The sequence below is a fragment of the Diadema antillarum genome, unplaced genomic scaffold (genome assembly GCF_040938485.1).
Source record: "Diadema antillarum isolate AM-2024a unplaced genomic scaffold, OU_Dant_1.0 seq00000117_RagTag, whole genome shotgun sequence".
NCBI lineage: Eukaryota > Metazoa > Echinodermata > Echinoidea > Diadematoida > Diadematidae > Diadema > Diadema antillarum.
Genome location: NW_027271198.1, coordinates 300,349 through 317,967, shown reverse-complemented (window position 1 = coordinate 317,967; position 17,619 = coordinate 300,349). Strand labels below are relative to the sequence as shown.

At 38.1% G+C, this 17,619-nt stretch overlaps 1 protein-coding gene across 1 annotated transcript in view; it reads left to right on the top strand.

The window, feature by feature from the left end:
- The window catches only part of LOC139727066 (probable ATP-dependent RNA helicase DDX43), a 29,381-nt gene extending 21,810 nt beyond the window's left edge, over positions 1 to 7,571 (top strand). The window contains exons 15-20 of the mRNA XM_071638046.1: positions 94 to 153; positions 1,532 to 1,599; positions 2,888 to 2,997; positions 3,618 to 3,756; positions 5,922 to 6,009; positions 7,293 to 7,571. Of these exons, the coding sequence (XP_071494147.1) occupies positions 94 to 153; positions 1,532 to 1,599; positions 2,888 to 2,997; positions 3,618 to 3,756; positions 5,922 to 6,009; positions 7,293 to 7,571 (744 nt within the window). The remainder of the gene's footprint in view (positions 1 to 93; positions 154 to 1,531; positions 1,600 to 2,887; positions 2,998 to 3,617; positions 3,757 to 5,921; positions 6,010 to 7,292) is intronic.
- The last annotated feature ends 10,048 nt before the right edge of the window (positions 7,572 to 17,619 follow it).

Sequence of the window (17,619 nt, the reverse complement as noted above, 5' to 3'; positions counted from 1 at the left end):
ATGGATGATATACATTTAAATGAATCATGTGTATGATCTCTCTTCCATCAAAGTCTTCTGTCATTATTTTCACCACGTATCTTTCCCTTGCAGGCCTGCCACAATGTGACACAACTCGTCGAGATTGTCGAAGAAGAAGAAAAGCGAGAGCGGGTGAGTTTGTATGGGTGAAACTTTGAAAGTGACAGAGGGTTCAATGTTATTTAACCCGCTGAGGACAGGCTGAATTTGCTACAGCACATATTTTCCATAGACACCTGCCCGAGTATACACGATACTCGACTTTAAGAGGTTAAAGATGTGAAGACCCTAGCCCGCAAAGAATGTGTTGAGTAAAAGAAGTAGAGTGAAAGCAGTGTTAATGTGAGAACTATGTAGCAAAATGAGACAAATACTTGATAATGCCAGGAAGTCAGCTATTAACATAGCATCCCGTTGGTACCTAGACATACTCAACTGCATCACATGAACATTACGAAATGAAACAGTAAGTTCTCATCAGTGCTATGTTGAATGGTTTATTTGCAATCAGATGATGATTTACTACATACACTTAGTCATATGTTTTTGCCAGACTGTTTTCTGATCTTGTTTTGATCAGATCTGCTTCTTCACAAAAACAATTTCATAAACAGAACAAGTAATCTCCGTACTTCTCTGTGATTCTGTGATCTGTCAAGACTCTTAGTCTTGTGAATGACCAAAGTGACTAAATTATTGTGATGACTCGTGACTTGTGCCAAGAAATTTGACCGGACTGTGCATGTATACAAAATTGAGTGACACAGGGCATTGATTTTATGCACTACTTCACGAATGGCATAATTCAGTGCACAAGCGCATATATTGAGCTCTCCCTGCTCTGGTAGACAGCGTGACATGCAACAGTTTATTGCCAATATGATTCTCATACTGCTTCTTGCTTGCTGGGTACGTTTCTGTCATGGCTGACAGTTTGCGACTTCCATGATTAGTCTCCATTCTTTACGGTCAGCAGCGAGTTGATAAACAGTAGATAGAAGTTTACCAACAAGGGATTTGATTCTATCAATCCACCTAGCTTTCGGTGCTCCTCATCTTCTTGAGATTTCAATTTTTTCCTGAAGCTCTTCTTTTTCAGGACAGTTGATTTCTCGTCTTGCAATGTGACCAAGGTATTTGTAGCTAAGTGCCAAATGAGTTATCATATCAAGTAATATCTTCTCAGGGTTGACCTATTGAAGGACACTAGCAGTGGTCTTTCTTGCAGTCCAGGGGATCTTTTATAAGCATTTTCTGCCAGCACCACATTTTATCACAGTCTGAGTTTGTACTGCTACAACTTGTTCCAAAGACAGTCACGGCTGTTGCAGAATATGCCTTGGATTTTACATCTTGATACGCAGAAATTTGTCATAATTGAACTTGTGATATAGGTTGCTGAATACCAAAGCCATCAGTGTTTCAGTTTTTATTTCTGAATATAAACAAATGAAAACAGATTGTTGAAAGACCTACGATAATATCCATTCATATTTTTGTTCTTTTGCAGCTGTTGGCCTTCATCGAGAACATGCAAGACTTTGAGAAAGTTCTTGTGTTTGTTGGCAAGAAGATAATGTGAGTGTAGAGGTTTATGGATATAATTATTATTATATCCCTCAGTAAAGCTTCTTGCCATAGGATTGTACAGAGCACGAACATGGTGTAGTTTTACTAGCTAGCTACGAGCAGCTGGATGCGGTGCAATTGGTTACTAGCCAGCGGGATATAGTACTTTTGGGAATCCACGATCTGCACCCAATCGTGATCGTGTGATCGATATCTACATTTCCCACTTAAGAATGTACGCAGTGCGCGTAGTAGCGATACTTTTGAGCGACAGTCCTGTGCGTGGCTTGTAGCTAGCGCTAGCAGCGCTTTGGAATTGCGCGACGGCATTACAGAAATCTGTGGTGCGATGGCGCGCGTGTGTGTGTATTCGTTAGTATGATCAATGCAGTTCAGCTCATTATTGACAAAGTGACTGCGCTTCAAGTAACGAAGGAATGATTGCAGCAGAAGGACACCATATCAGATCAGGTACGAATTAGGAATAAACTAAAAGCGAGTTTGAAGATGATGTGGATAACCAAGCCGCTTTAGACCTACAAGTGTACTTCTAATGTAGTCCTGGACCTCCTCGATCTTTCGGAGTTTTGCACACTGTAGTGTAGCTCGTGTGTAGGAACCAACGGTGTCGTTCGCTACGCGCTGCACACACTGCTGCTGCACTGCTACGGCCTAACGTTAGATTTAACGTCAGGAAACCTGCATATTTTTCCAAAAGGGAACCATCATCACTCTAGTAAAATGCTCGAGAGGGATATAAAACAAATATCGACTGCTTTCTTTCGGGCCATGGTAAAACTATTTGACCTCGGTGATTTCTCAACAGTGCCATGTCCCTCGACTTCGTCTCGGGACATAGCACTGTTGAGAAATCACCTCGGTGCAAATAGTTTTACCATCTCCCTCCGCAGCAGTCGATATTTGTATAATATTTTGTAGGACATTATTGAAGGTCCAGTGCAGCATTATTGTTAATGAACTCTCTTCAAAAATCTTCAAAGAACTGAGCAAAACACTAGGGGATTTTGAGATCCTACTTACAACTGCCATTGAATATTTACAATTACTACAAAGTATAGGGGAATTTGCTTGGTCTGTCAGCTAAATTTAAGATATTGTAAACCTACGAAGTGTAACATTAAGAGTTTTGTTTGATAATGTGCATACAGAATAAGCAATATAGTAAGTTTTTGAAATGTGAGTAAAGTCTGTACAGCTTCTGATATGATGATATCTTCTCTTGTCATAAAATTTCCTGAATAATACTATATCTCCCCCCCCCCCCTAATTCCTGCAGGGCTGATGACCTCTCTAGCGACCTCATAATCCGCAACATTTCCGTCCAGAGCATCCACGGAGGCCGAGAGCAGGTAGACAGGGAGCAGGCACTTGCGGACTTCAAAGATGGTGAATATTCATGATACTTCTCGACAATTTGATTTATCCCCAGATGTGTTTTGCATATATCACTATGTATGTGGTTGGTGCTGTTTTGACTACTGTTGCTGATAACCTGAAACCAGCCAAAGGACAAGGTGCATGCATCTTTACCCTCTGTGTGCTCTGAGTGGTTACTGGCACAGAAATCTCCATAGAGTTGAACACACTGTCCAAAGTCCCTGGCACAGACAGGTTTAATTTATCAAGTCCTTGCATCTTAACCCATCATATTGTCATCATATTCTCTTTATTGAATTGGCAAATCTCTGAATTTCACTGCATGTGTTACACTACTGTTAGTGATTTATGCATACTTCACCTTAAGTTCTGCACATTTTTTATGTTCAAATTTGTGAAATATTGTTCATCAACTCTTTGTGTTCAGAAGAGCAGTATTGAAAACTTCATGGTCAAAATATAGTCAGTTTTTCTGGACGTATCTTGTTCATCTTATTTTCCCTATGTTCCCTATGTGCGTTTCCCCATGTTCAGACCAAAGATGAAAGTACATTATATGTCTGGCAAGTATTTAGATAGGAATATATGTTAATCATTTGTTACATGTTTGTCTTTTTTTCAACCCCTAGGCACAGTCCGTATCCTGATCGCCACCGACGTCGCATCGCGAGGGCTGGACATCAAGGACATCACACATGTGTTAAACTTCGACTGCCCCAACCACATCGAGGAGTATGTCCACCGTGTTGGGAGGACGGGACGAGCGGGGCAAGTAGCCGAAGTCATTGACCAGGGCCCCCGTTTCATAAAACTTGTTTATCAATAACAAGTCACGATAGCTGTTAAAAGCTACGGAAATCCTTGCATCAGATTGGCTGAGAGCAAATTTGTCGTAGAAATGTGACAGTTGTTGCTGATGATAAGCTTTATGAAACAGGACCCTGACGTAGAACATTCTATGTGTGTCCATATTCACGAGTACCTGTAGAGTTTGATACTTAAACCCATCGTGGACAAGTCCCGAGTATACTCGGGCAAGTGTCTGTGGGAAATGCGTGTTGTAGCAAAATCAGCCCGTCCTCAGCGGGTTAACGGGGGCTGTGGAATGTTTTTACTGGGGTTGGGGAGAGAGAAGTCATGGGTAGTGCTTGTTACTGATAAAAGGTAATAAAAGTTATTGATTTGTTTCATCAACCCCTAATGAGCCCAGTCAATTAGTTTAACATGCCGAGCTTTTTCATTAGCATGTAGTAATCCTTTCAAACTTAACTTAATTGTAAAGTTTAGCATGTCCACTTAGGTGTGCAGTAGCAATGTGCCTCAGTCCAACAGGAAGGCCATTGTGACACGACAGGGATTAGAGGATTGGGTAATCTTTATTCATTGACAAATTAGATTCCAGGCAACTGGGCCTGTAGGCAAAGAAAGTGCTTCAGTGTGTGTGCAAATTGGCAAACAAAACGCATAGTGGATGAATGGGTTTCCTTCTTTTTCAGGGTTTCCATCCTCTTTCTCCTTTTCTTTCTTTTCTGTTATAAGTCTTTTTTGCTGTCTTTTGTTTGCACCTTGCAAGGGCAAAAGAGAAGTTGGTTAACACAGAGAAGTAAAGCATTGAAATGAGTATGGAAAGTTTATACAGCAGATGGTGTTTAAAGACTATAAAAATGTGATGGGAGTCTTATTGCTTCTATGCTATCACTTGACTTTCCATACATACTCTGCCCTCTTTCGTGACCTGCTCTCTTTCTATTATCCATCTCTATATTTTTGTATGTTGTGCAACCTGATGTTGTGCCACCATTTTCTTCTGGATGTAGAACAGAGATACCAGTGTGTTGTATGTACTCGTCTCTCAATTTTAACCCTGTAAAGCCCAAGGGGGGGGGGCACATTGTGCCCCCCTACCAGATTTTCATTTGCCACTCCTTCGCCCTTGATCCGATTTCAACCAAACTTGGTGACTTTTCCTAAAATCTTATTGCAAACATTTTGATATAAAATTTAGCTATATTTGATGTTGCTTGTTACCATGGCAACCATAAACTGACAGCCATGTCAATCAGATTTTGCATCTTTTTTCTGTTCCCATTTCATTTAACATAATTACAGTGTATAAAAGGGGTGTTTCTTGGCTGAAATTTGTTGAAGGAGACAAATTTGAAGTAATAATGGTCCTGGATAGTTTTTCCTGTTATTTCCTTTGTTTTTATATGACAAATGCATAAAACAATAGATATAATAGAGATAATTGAAAATTATAATATATTCTAAAGATTGCCCTTCTATTTTGAGTTATTTTGATTCCTTTACCCAAGTTATGCCTCAAACATCATAAGTTTATCATATTATCAATTTGCTATATCAAAATTCCACTATTATGCAAATATGAAATGTCATAACTATACATGTACCCATCCCAAACATTTCATCTCAGGTCTCATAATGTATCGCTATGTTCATATGAATAGTGCCCCCATGTGGTGACCTTGAGAAATTTCATCCATAACAAATGATAAGATTCCGCTTACTTATCATTTGGGGCAAATATGTAAATGATTGGTCTATGATAAGACATATAATGGGGATAAAGAAATTATACCCAAAAAATCATGTTTTTAGCATATTTCCTATGTATTTCTTTATATTTTGGTAAATAGTGCCCTCCATGGGTGACCTTGAGAAAATTCAAATGTACGGTCATGTAGAGTACGAGTTACTCTACCTATGTGCCAATTATGACGATGATATATCAAATAATAAAAAAGTTATATAGGGGGGGCACAATGTCTGCGAGGGGTCAAAATAGCTTGGGCTTAATAGGGTTAATGTACAGTGTATAGAGATAAGCAACTATTCAGCATGCATTTAAGAACCTGTGAAAGTGTTTTTGAGCCACTCAATTACAATTACGATTTATGTATTAACCATTACAGGCGCACAGGTACGTCATTGACCCTGATGACAAGGAGAGACTGGAGATGGGCTGGAGACATCATCAACATCATGCAGGAAGCTGGGCAGGTACCAGTCTCTAACCTTAATAGACAAAGATGACTATGGAATAGATTTCACATTTTCTGTTTCTTTATTTCACCAAAGCAGTAAAAAGTACAGGCAACTCCCATTATTACACAAGTTTCTTTCGGTATACCGAATTTTTTTTAGTGCTGAACAAATAAGTATAAAAAGATATAGAGATATTAACTTTGGGACCTCAAGTTTTACTTTGTTGCAACAACATTTTGTTATAACCATGGTTAGTATAAGTTTAGCATGTTATGTAGAAAAAAATTTACACATGGACACCAGCATGCAATTACAAACATGTCAGGTAAACACAAATAAACAGTGAAATACAGTAGCAAAATATTCAGATGTGTGCAGGTAGGCAGCAGGCAAAAGAAAGTGACTCATATTCATGGCTACTGTATAAAAATGTTAATTCAATTACAAATATTTGTAAGTATATTTGTATATGTGTGAGTTTACACACACATAAAAGGTATGAACAGGACAGAACAAAGACTGCACTGGGAAGTTTTCTGTTGTGAAATATTTGTCTTTCCTCCAATTCGACAGACAGCAACAGTTGTATTGTAGTATTGGACACCAACCTCAACGTACAGAAAGACAGTGATGCCATTATGATAGTCCATAGGAAATCTCTCACAAGCACTTTCCCATCAGAGATGGTAGCCATCTATCTTGTTCGTCAGGAGCTTTGATATTAGCATGCTCAAAAAATAAAGTTTTCGTTTGCAGAGAAATATCGCAGGTGCTGTAGTCGGGAGCAATACCCCCATTCCACAGAGATTTTCTCTCATTGGTCACTCATCAGAAGCGAAGGTTATCATTTTCGGCCACCCACTGAAGTACATTGAATCGCAGTCCGATGGATCGGACTCGTGTTGGTCGACTATCAGGCTAGTGTTAGATCTGTCGGGGGGTGATCCGATGAGGATCATGCGTGACATGTCTAGCACTCGCCTGATAGTCGACCAACCAAGTCAGATTCATCAGACTGCGATCCGATACACTTTGGTGGGTGGCTGGAAACAATCTTTGCTTCCAATGAGTGACCGATGAGAAAACATTTCTGTGGAATGGGGGTATCAGAAATAGTCTTTCAGATACCAGGAGGATCTATGGATGAGGAGGTGTCATAGCTTTATAATGCACACACACACCAACACACACCATTACATAAAGTATTTGGATGCTGTTAACCGTATTTGATGAAGGACGTTATAGACTACATGTATAGCAACAATGATTGATGTTTGTGTTGACTTTATTTCTCCTAGGATGTTCCAGAGGAGCTGGTCGAAATGGCAGAGAGATTCAAGCGCCGCCAGGAGAGGGATGCAGAGGAGGATCGAAGAGGTGGTAGGGGCGGGGGAAGAGGCGGAGGAAGGGGTGGAGGAAGGGGCCGGTATGGGGGCAGAGATAGGGACTCCGGTGGCGGTGGCTTCGGATTTGGAGGGAGAGACTCCAGGGGTAGCGGCGGAGGGGGTGGGTATGGATTTGGGGGGCGCAGCAGCAGAAGTGGGGGCAGGAGTGATGCTAAGGATGACTGGTGGTGAATGGTTATGCAAGAAGTGAAATAGAGGAGGAAATTGGAAGGGTAGCGTCAGACGTAATGAGTTTGAAAAGGGGGGTCTGGGAGGGGCTTAGAAGGGGGGACTTTAGACCAGAGTGGTGGTAAGGATGACCAGTAATGATCAGGGAACACAAGAGGGTAATTCGGAGGGGCAAGGCCAGAGGGATAGGGGCTGGATTGGTGTAAAGGTCTTTTGGTGTGCGGAATTGTTGGAACAAGTCAAAGGGAGAAACTTTCAGGGCCAAAAAATGGGGATGGAGATGACAAGTTTGGATTGGGAGGGGGGGGGGAGGGGAAGAGAAGAGGCATAGCAGCAGCGATTGAGGCTTGAGTTGGATGAGTTGGGGTGTTTTGAAACACCCAGTTGCAGAGCTAGTGAATTGAGGGATTACAGTAGGGGTAGTTGGTTTGATATGGGGGGCGTGGCTGCAGGTATTGGGTACTGGAGTGGTGGTGGAGAGGACTGGTAGAGAGCAGTAATGATGTGGAAAGATGGACAGATTCAGTTAAATTCTGTCTTGTATTAATATAGAAGGTGTGGCAGGGAGTCCATCCAAATTGTGACAGTTTGCATCGCCCAGGAAGTATGAGAGCATTAACTCTGTTGTTACTATTGTTAATCTGTTTGTGTGCAATGCCAGGGACAGTTATACATGCTGGTCCTGGAAGGGTTCATGCTACCAGTTTTGCTACATGTAGTTGGGGTGGTGGGGGGGGGGGGGAGGGGAATGAGATATGAGAATAAACCTCAGTTTGAGATATATGGAAAAAGATTCCCTTCTAGAGATATCATGTACCTCAAAGTTACTTCAACTCTTATTTTAGTTCATGCAGAAATGAAAAAAAAAATGACTATTAGATATGACAAAGTTGTGAGGGTCAAAAATCTGGTTTAGTGAGTGGTATGAACCACTGGTGCAATGTATGCCATCTGAAACACACTTGAAAGAAACTTTGTACCCTATACTATACACCACCTCCTAGCTCTAACAAGGGCAATGCTGCTGCTGCATTTTTTTCTTTTTCCCTTGTTTGTTTGTTTGTTTGTTTCTGTTGTTTAGAGTTTGACATAGGTGTCAAAAGTCATCCCATTTGTAGCTCTGCAAGAGAAATTTGTTAAAGTGATGCAGGCTGATAGGATGTCTGATCAAATCTTGCCAAAGTAGAGTACTCGGGGGAAACTTTCAGACCCACAGTGACAGACGGGTGTCTACAATGTCTTTAAGCTGTACTCAATTTGCAATGACATATCCAGACAGGCACAGCCACCTCCCTTCCCTCACAAACACATATTACTTTTGTATAGTACCAAGAGTGCTTTTAAAGATCTGTAGCTTGTAGAGAGATGTGATTAAGACATCTAACTGATACATCTGTATGAATCCCATGGGCCAAAGAAACTTGTCTGATACTATCATTACATAATCTTTATTCTCAGTTGATCAATTTCATACCTTATGTACTATTAACCCTAAAAAGGCCGGGGGGGGGGGGGGGGGGGGGGGGTTTGAATCAACCCCCCCCTCGACATTTTTCGCGACTACTCCGCCGCGCAAGATTTTTTGACCGTGCCGTTCGCTGACTTTTTACTTTCAAGTCTCGCGCATCTTTTGACACCATTTTTGCGAAAATCGCGCATACCGTTACGATGCTGCATGACATTTTATACATGTGTGTCAGGCCAAAAATGGCTCAAAAACGTGATATTGTGTATAAAGTCTATGCAAATGGAGTTTTCTCTTCTTATTCATGAAGATATGATCATTTTCACTTTCATAGGCTGAAACTGATTAATTTTAGCATAATTATGCTTGAAATAGGTTCTGTCATAAATTTTGCGGAAAAAAAAATGATAAAACAAAAGGTCGAAAAAACAGAGAAATACATAAGAAATTCATAAAACAATGAAATACATAAGAAATTGAATTTTATACCAAATTTTTTTTTCAAGTACATTGTTAGGAATGCTACAAAGAATGTTTTCACCAAAAATTAGGATTCTAGGAGCTTTAATTTCTGATTTAGAGCAAAATATATGATTTTACGCATATATTAGCATAATTAATTATTATGACGAAAGTTTCCATTTCTTTTTGTATAGTGTGGTAGATTACGCCGCAGGCAATGCACGTGCCAAATTTCATGGCGATTGTGCGATCAATGGCCGAGATCTCAGGGGGGGTTGAATCAACCCCTCCCCGGCCACAAAACACCCAAAAAAGCCCGGCCTGGTTAGGGTTAAAGCTCCTGAGCATAAATGGAAACCTTATGTAAGTTTGGCTCATAGAAAAGAAAACTAAGAAATTCCAGTAGATACCAGTAAGTTAACATACTACCATTGTGCTGAAGTTTGTCAAAGATTGTAAATAAAGTGCTCACTTAACAGTGCCAAAGATGTCAAATATATCTTGTACAGTAATCACATGTATTGTTTCTGTATTTATGTTATCTTTATTTTCCATGATCATTAAGTGTAGTATGAAGCAATGTCACATTAATGTTTTGGTAATGATTTTTCACTTGCTACAAATACTTGTCACTATTTTGGACCGTAAATAGCAAGTGAAACAGACCAGTTCAAGTGCTGGTTAAAGTGATGGTGCTGCTGGAAAAAAAAAAAAGTTTTTCCAAAAAGTTTTTTAGTGCATTGTTGCTATAGTGGTGCAGAACTGTTAGGAAAAAAACAAGACATGAATGTGAACTGGTGGTGCTATTGCTCAGAGTAAAGTCTTGTATTGTTGAAATACCCACATAAGAGATGTTCTGGAAATAAATGTCTATGAAATTTTCACAATTGTCACTTTCAAAATGATACTCTGAAGACATCGAGCCTGAAGGTTGGAGAAACAAGTGTACAATGCTTCAAACATGATCATGTATTTGTATCGGTGGGTCACGTAAGCTATGTAATCGTCTTCTCTTTTTGAAGGCATTCGTAGCTAGTCCTGGCTTAACCAACTGGGAGTGTGTGAAGCAATGTGAAGATTTCAAATTGTTCAAGTTCTTGAGGAAGATATTACAGCCATGTAGTAAATGAAGTGCCATCTGTCTCTGTGAGGAATAAAGAAATTTCATGTGGCATGCAGTAAATTTTGAAAGTCTTCCATTCAAGGAAAGCGCTTTTCTATGAATATTTGATGCATGACTATCAATTTTAGCATTTACATTGGGTAGGAATGGGGGATGTTGATAAATGCACATACTGTACAGTGGAAACTCAGTATAACAAGATCCTTGGGACCAAGACAGTTTGTTCTTTACTTCAGATATTTTGTTATATCAGTAGTCAATATACAATACAAAACAAAGCAAATACATGTAAATTCATTGGGACAGGTGAAATTAGTTTTTTTCATGTGAGGTATTTTGTCATATTAGATCGCTTTATATCAAGTTTCCACTGTATTGTACCACAATTTCACTACTTCTTATGACAATGCGAAACAAGATAATCCTAACTTAGTGAGTGCATCGACAGCACACTCAATTTTGACTAGTTTACTTTAAAAAAAGAGGGGAAAAAAAAGATGATCATGATAAAATGCGTGTATTCATAACACCTGCCCTTACAGGTGTAAGGCTTGTCATGATGCTCAATTTTAGCAGCCGTAAACAAGTGCTCATTCAGTGCTCTAGATCTCATGGATAACAAAGCATAGGCCCTATCAAATCTGGCATTTGCAAGACTGTATTTTTACATGTTACTGATGCGACAACCTAATCACTTTGTTAGTACAGTATGTGCTGGGAATGTGTTAACCCATATTCCCTTAGGATACTGTCAATCCCTGTAGGGATGATATGTGGTACTCTTGGTCCTGGTAGGTGAGGGGTTAAATGTAGGTAAAACACCTGTCAGTCCCACAGAGTTCATGAATTCATTCTCCAGTGGAGATTAATGTAGTTTTAGATTGTGACAAATGATGCACTCGATGATATTCACCTATTGCATTCCTTGGACATTGTATTGTAAGTCGGTGTCATTACAGAACACTCGCGAAGATGTTTTTAACAAATTTTGTCAACTTGTATTCTAGTTCATATGTCTTATGTTCAAGACTGAGTTTCTTCATTTGAAAAAGAAAATGTTTTTTTTTTTATATTTGTAATAAGTTATTGCAAATATATTTACAAAAAGAAAATTGAAAAGTCAAAGCTTTGTTTTGTCTTGAGTGTACCATGCTTAATAGTCTCACTTTAAAAATATGTGAATTCAAATTCACTACCAGGTAATTTATAACATGTAGCCCTTTGCCCAACATGTTAATCATAAATCCTTTTCTTAAATTTGAAACCTGAAAGCCACTTTCCTATACCCTTGTCCAAACCGTGAATACTAAATCTTTTACTTTGATTTCAAACATATAAAGGGATCGTACAGTTTCAGTTGTGACCTACACATGTTAATTCTCTTTTCTAACATTTTTGGTGAGATAATGAAAAACTTCTTATGAAATATGAAGGAGCATGCAGTTCTAAGAGGAATAAAATGTCTATTTGATGAAAATTGGTTTTGAAACGGCTGAGATATCTAAAACAGAGCGACCATAAGAAAAGGTGGGACCCACCTTTTATTACGATCGCTTTGTTTTACTTTGTTTTTGGATGTCTCAGCCATTCCAAAACCTATTTTCATCAAATAAACTTTGATTTCGTCTTAGAATGGTATGCTCTGTACTATTTTCATAAGTGGTTTCTTGGTATCTAGCAAAAAATCAAAAGCCCAATCCTCATCTCCACCAATACTTTGTATATGATCCCTTTAAACAGTTAACAGTATCCCAGACCCTTGTCCTAAATGATAATTGTAAGTCATATACAAAATGTACATTTCTATCCAAAGCTTGTAGCCCTGATACATTACAAGGTCAAATGGAAAGTGCTGTAGAAAGCAGTCTACATGAAGACTTCAAAACACACTGATTATATTTCCTACACAAAGGTGAATAGTATGGCGCAGGTGTGGCTGTTTGGGAATAACCTCTGCCTCTTGAATGCAGGGGTATTTCGTCCTATTTTATACTGCAGTATACATCCTGATATTACGGATGTATTTTATTCTGACTACAAAATGTACATCATATGCACATACACATTATATACACACATACACATACACACACAAACACAAACACACTCCAATTAAGAATCTATGGATGTTCTCTTGCTTGAACTATCACACACAACGACAGGCATAGAATCCATCCATTTCAGTGTTTTTGTCCTGTAATTCTTTATTTGCGTAAATCATTTTGATCTACTTATACATAATCATCACACATTCAAGAGCGTATACTATTCAAATTTAGTGACCACTATACACCATAGTGTCTAAACATAACCCATCAGTTTCAATATATCCAATACATAAATGCTCCTGAATTTAAAAAAGAATGAAAATTGTGTTAAGTAACTAGAATAAATAAATTCAGCATAACGTATCAGTTCACCTTATTTGCAATTGGGAAGCCCATATATTTCCAAGTATCTCTTCGTATAATACAACGCTATGACGTCTTGACATTCCATGATACTTGATTTGAAGTTTGTTGCATATCAACATCACTTTGTTCATAGCTGTGAAGCTCAGAGTTAAAAACCTGATTTTTCTCTTTTGCTGGTAACCTCTTTTCTGTGTTAGAAAACAAGAGGTTCGTCCAAAAATTGTACAGTAACATCTTGATGCAACTGCCTCGATTTGCACCTCCCTAGTAGTCAAATACACTGTACTTCTAGCTATGTATATCATTACTACATGTACATACAGTATATTTTGGTGTATTCTTCTGAATACAGAAAATAAAACATACTAGCACACAAACTAAGCATGAACATATACAGGTATATTGCATGACCAAATTTAAATACATTGTTATCATGTACCAGCTACATGTATCTCAACATCTTCACCAACTATATACATAGCATAGTTCATGGTTGACACAATTTTCTTCATTTATCGAGAACATGAAAAAATGCCATATATCAATTTCTCCATTTTCAAGATGATCGAATTGAAGTCTTCTCATCGAATCTGGCATGAGTAAAAAGAACATTCACAACCTGCTTACGTAAAAACATAAATAGCAACCTCTACCTAGTATCAATGGCCAGTAAATAAAATCTGTAAAATATAGGAAAATACAGGTTAATAATACAGGAAATATACACACAACTATACATGTCCATATTTGTGTGTTGGCCTTCATTGTCTGCATGATATAGATCATGTAATCTTCTCAAATGCATAGAGTAACTGGTGCTTGAAATAAATACAATCATCTAGAAAAACACTGATAACTTTCTTTACATTGCATATCATCTTAACCCAGGATTCTCACTCTGCCAATATCACTGGTACTAAAATGTACGGATATTCCATTACACTCTGTATCTATAAATATATTTCTTCTAACTGCAATGCAAAGTTCACTAAAAACAAAGAGTTGTATATGGTGATTTTAGAAAAAAAAATGAAGATGCTGAAAGTATGAATTGAAGGATTTTTGAGAAGTAATATTGCAAATATTCAAGAATTCTTCGTAAAATGAGTGAAAACTTGCGAGGTGACAGAATGCTTGAATATATGCACAGTGTGCACACATGACAAGACAATATCTTACACATGCCAAGCGGAAGTGCTCAATTTATACAATGATACATACAGCCCGAGAAAACAAAAACAAAAAACAAAATGTAACAAAAAGCATATTATTCCAAGTGCACCCTCTAATTTGTACCATGAAATGAAATTATCACAACTTTTTTACTACTTCACAAATATTGTCTTTTTCTCTAAAAATATAAAGACACAACCTGGTACAATCAAATGATTCCTTAGAAAAAATTACCTGACATGCTGGATAAAAGTTATTTTAATCAAAGTTAGAGAGTGATTTCAGAAGGTGGTTTGAAATTACACCTTTTAGAAAACAAGGTCAAATACATGTAATAGATACAGTCCTCGTGATAAAGGCTAATTACAATTTAAGCCTATTACAGAGGTAAAAACAATACCTAATGCTCACATGCAATAAAATGCACAGATATTCACATTAAAGAAGAAGAAAAAATACAAGTTGTGGTCACATTATTATTCAGATTAAAAAAAAATGGGAATATTCAATGCAAGACTGTGTGCAAGTAATGGGGAAATAGAAAAAAAAAAGACCCACCTGGGGCCACAAATGCCTAGCACATACACATAATATCAGAGATGGATTTGGAAGCTAAAGGGTCTGGTAAATCACTTCACTGCATAGGACATGTCTGTTTTATGAGCTGTACGTCTCTCTGTTATTCCTTTTTACAGATGTCCATCAATGTGAACAGTACACTGTAATTCTCAAGGGTTGGTTAGAAATAAACCTGAGATATGTATGTCTCCACAAACATGTGAATATGAAGTCACAGTTCAAATCATGCACCAGTAGGCAGCCATCAATCATGGCCTGAGCTGGGGACTTGGACCAAGAAAGCTTGCTTTCAAATAACCAAGCCACTATTCATAATGATTCATATATGATGTCCCTACAGAACAGTCTGCGTTGGCCTCTGTAGTTTAATGGCATTATGGTGGCGTACCTGACAACATACTGGGAGTTGCAATCTTTGGCACAGGAAGACAAGTTGCTTGGCAAAACACACAAACAAACAAACAAACAAACAAACCCAATTCCCATCATAGTGTTTTTGATTGAATCATCTGATGGATATCTCAAACTCACAAAAGGGAGAAACTCATCAAACTTTGCAAATTCGGGGGCGTTACCAAACAGTCTCGAATGGAGAGAGATGATTTACATCTTACAAGGGATTTCTGCACTTGGCATGAGCTTTTATAGTCTTGTGGTTAATGATTATCAAATATAGTGTATACCCAGGTTGTGTATGTTTGTCTTGGGAAGTTTCTGGCAGTACTAATGTTCTACATGGTATCACTTGTTCATATAGCGCTTCTGGATGGCTCAGCTGGTATAGACAGTAATTTAATGTAACAACACAAATTTACACGAGGAAAAGAAAAAGATGAAAGCTGACACTAAAAAAGTTACCTAAGATACAATGTAGATGAAGATGCACACGGCAAGTGATATACCATTTATCAAATTGATAATCATGATTTCAAGATAGTGGGACATTTTGTTGTATTTATCCATAGGCAGATTCTTCTGATGTTAACAAATGTCACAGGTTTGAGCACAATCAATAAATAAAATCTATATATTCTGTTCAATGCTAAAAACTAGACAACCAATAATTTGTGATGCAAATGAATCTTATATCATCTCATATCATGGTATTGGAAGTCTCTTGGGTACCTAAAGGCATTATCTACTTCAGGTCTAGCAAATTTTCCATTACATATTGAAGAAGGTACATGTTCCAAGAGTACTCTAATTCATGCAAAGTACAAGAATGATGAGTTTTGTTGGTAGGAAGAAGGAAGATGTTCCCCATCTTGCCACAGGTAGCATGGTGACTATGGGAAAGGGGAATTATATAGCCTCTCCTACTGCAAATTTGTTGACTATGAAATGGTATTTCAAACGTGCACATAATGAAAGAACGAGACAATATTCAAGGCACAAGTTGAGTATATATTACTGTTTGCTGTCAGATTCTCATGCACATTCAAATTCATTGTTGGGCAGTGGTGTTTCTTTCACTCTTATCAATACATGTAGCTTGCATACATTGTATTACTCATTTCTATCATTGCTGTATTTAAATGCGTTATTTGAATGTATGCTCAGGCTAGCATATGATTGGTGGTTTCGAAAAGAAAAAGGTATCTGTATAGATATAGCAAAGCTCTAGTTTTCATATCAATATCATATGAGCAGAAGATTTGGATTTAGACAATGAATTATTACTTCTAGTTGTCATCTATTGTTCAGTGGTTTATAAGCAAATAATCAACGTTGGTGAAGGTGATGGGACAAACTATCACTTCCGAGGCAATCTGGATGTAGCTATCTTTCCGAAGCGCAGCTGAGGAAAGATAGCGTACACATTCAGATCGCCGAGGAAGTGATAGTTTGTCTCATTGCCTGAAACTAAAAGTTGATTATTTGCTTTATATTCCACATCTAGGGTCCTAGAAATTCCCATTTTATTCCACATCTGAAACCGTTCTAGCTGTCTTTAGGTATCCTTAGGGCATAGGCTACGTGTGCGCGTAGATGACATAACAATGAATTTGCTGTGCATACCGCGCGGCATGGAAGTGAAAGTGCGTTGTACTGTGTACTATCAAGTGACCTAGTTAAATGATAGTCCACAGTGCAACGCACTTTTATTTCGCGTGTACTCATCTCGCGTTAGGACTGTATGGACTGCCAGAGATCAGCGAAACAAAAGGGACTATCAACATAGAGTGTAACGAACTTTTCTTCTCAGGTGATGTGATGGGCAAAACTATGCTTTATCACGTGATCAGCTCTTGACCAATCTTATAGCAAGATTCTTAGTATATGGAATATAATACAAACTATCTACACTTCATATGTTTGTTTCAGGAGAAAATCAATGTATTGATGCACAGTTTGATGTACAGGGGGTAGTTAAGTCATTGCTAGTTTTGACTAGAACTGGCCGTAAGTTTGTCATGCTAGCTTGAAATAATTACGTTTCACACCAAAAAAAAAATTTAAAAAAAAGAAAAAAAATAAGTATGTCAAAACAAAATGGTTTGGACCACAAATTTGATAATGGTATATGGAACATTTTTGGTGACCAATAGATCATTGCACCAACCACTGTCAGTCCCACATATCCACTTCCACGTGGGTACATATTTTTCCACTTATTGCTATGGCTGGTCTACAAGATCCCAATCATCAGACTATTGAATAATCAGCAGCTATTGCAGAAAACTTAAAGATAGTTTTCTCAAATCACTATTTTTGGTATCAATATTTCATGGAGATTATGGTAGTCCTACAGTAGATATGCTATCTACAGAAGATATAGAGCTATTTTATAAAGGAATTTGAATGGAACTGCACTGATGTGTGTAAAGTCCTACT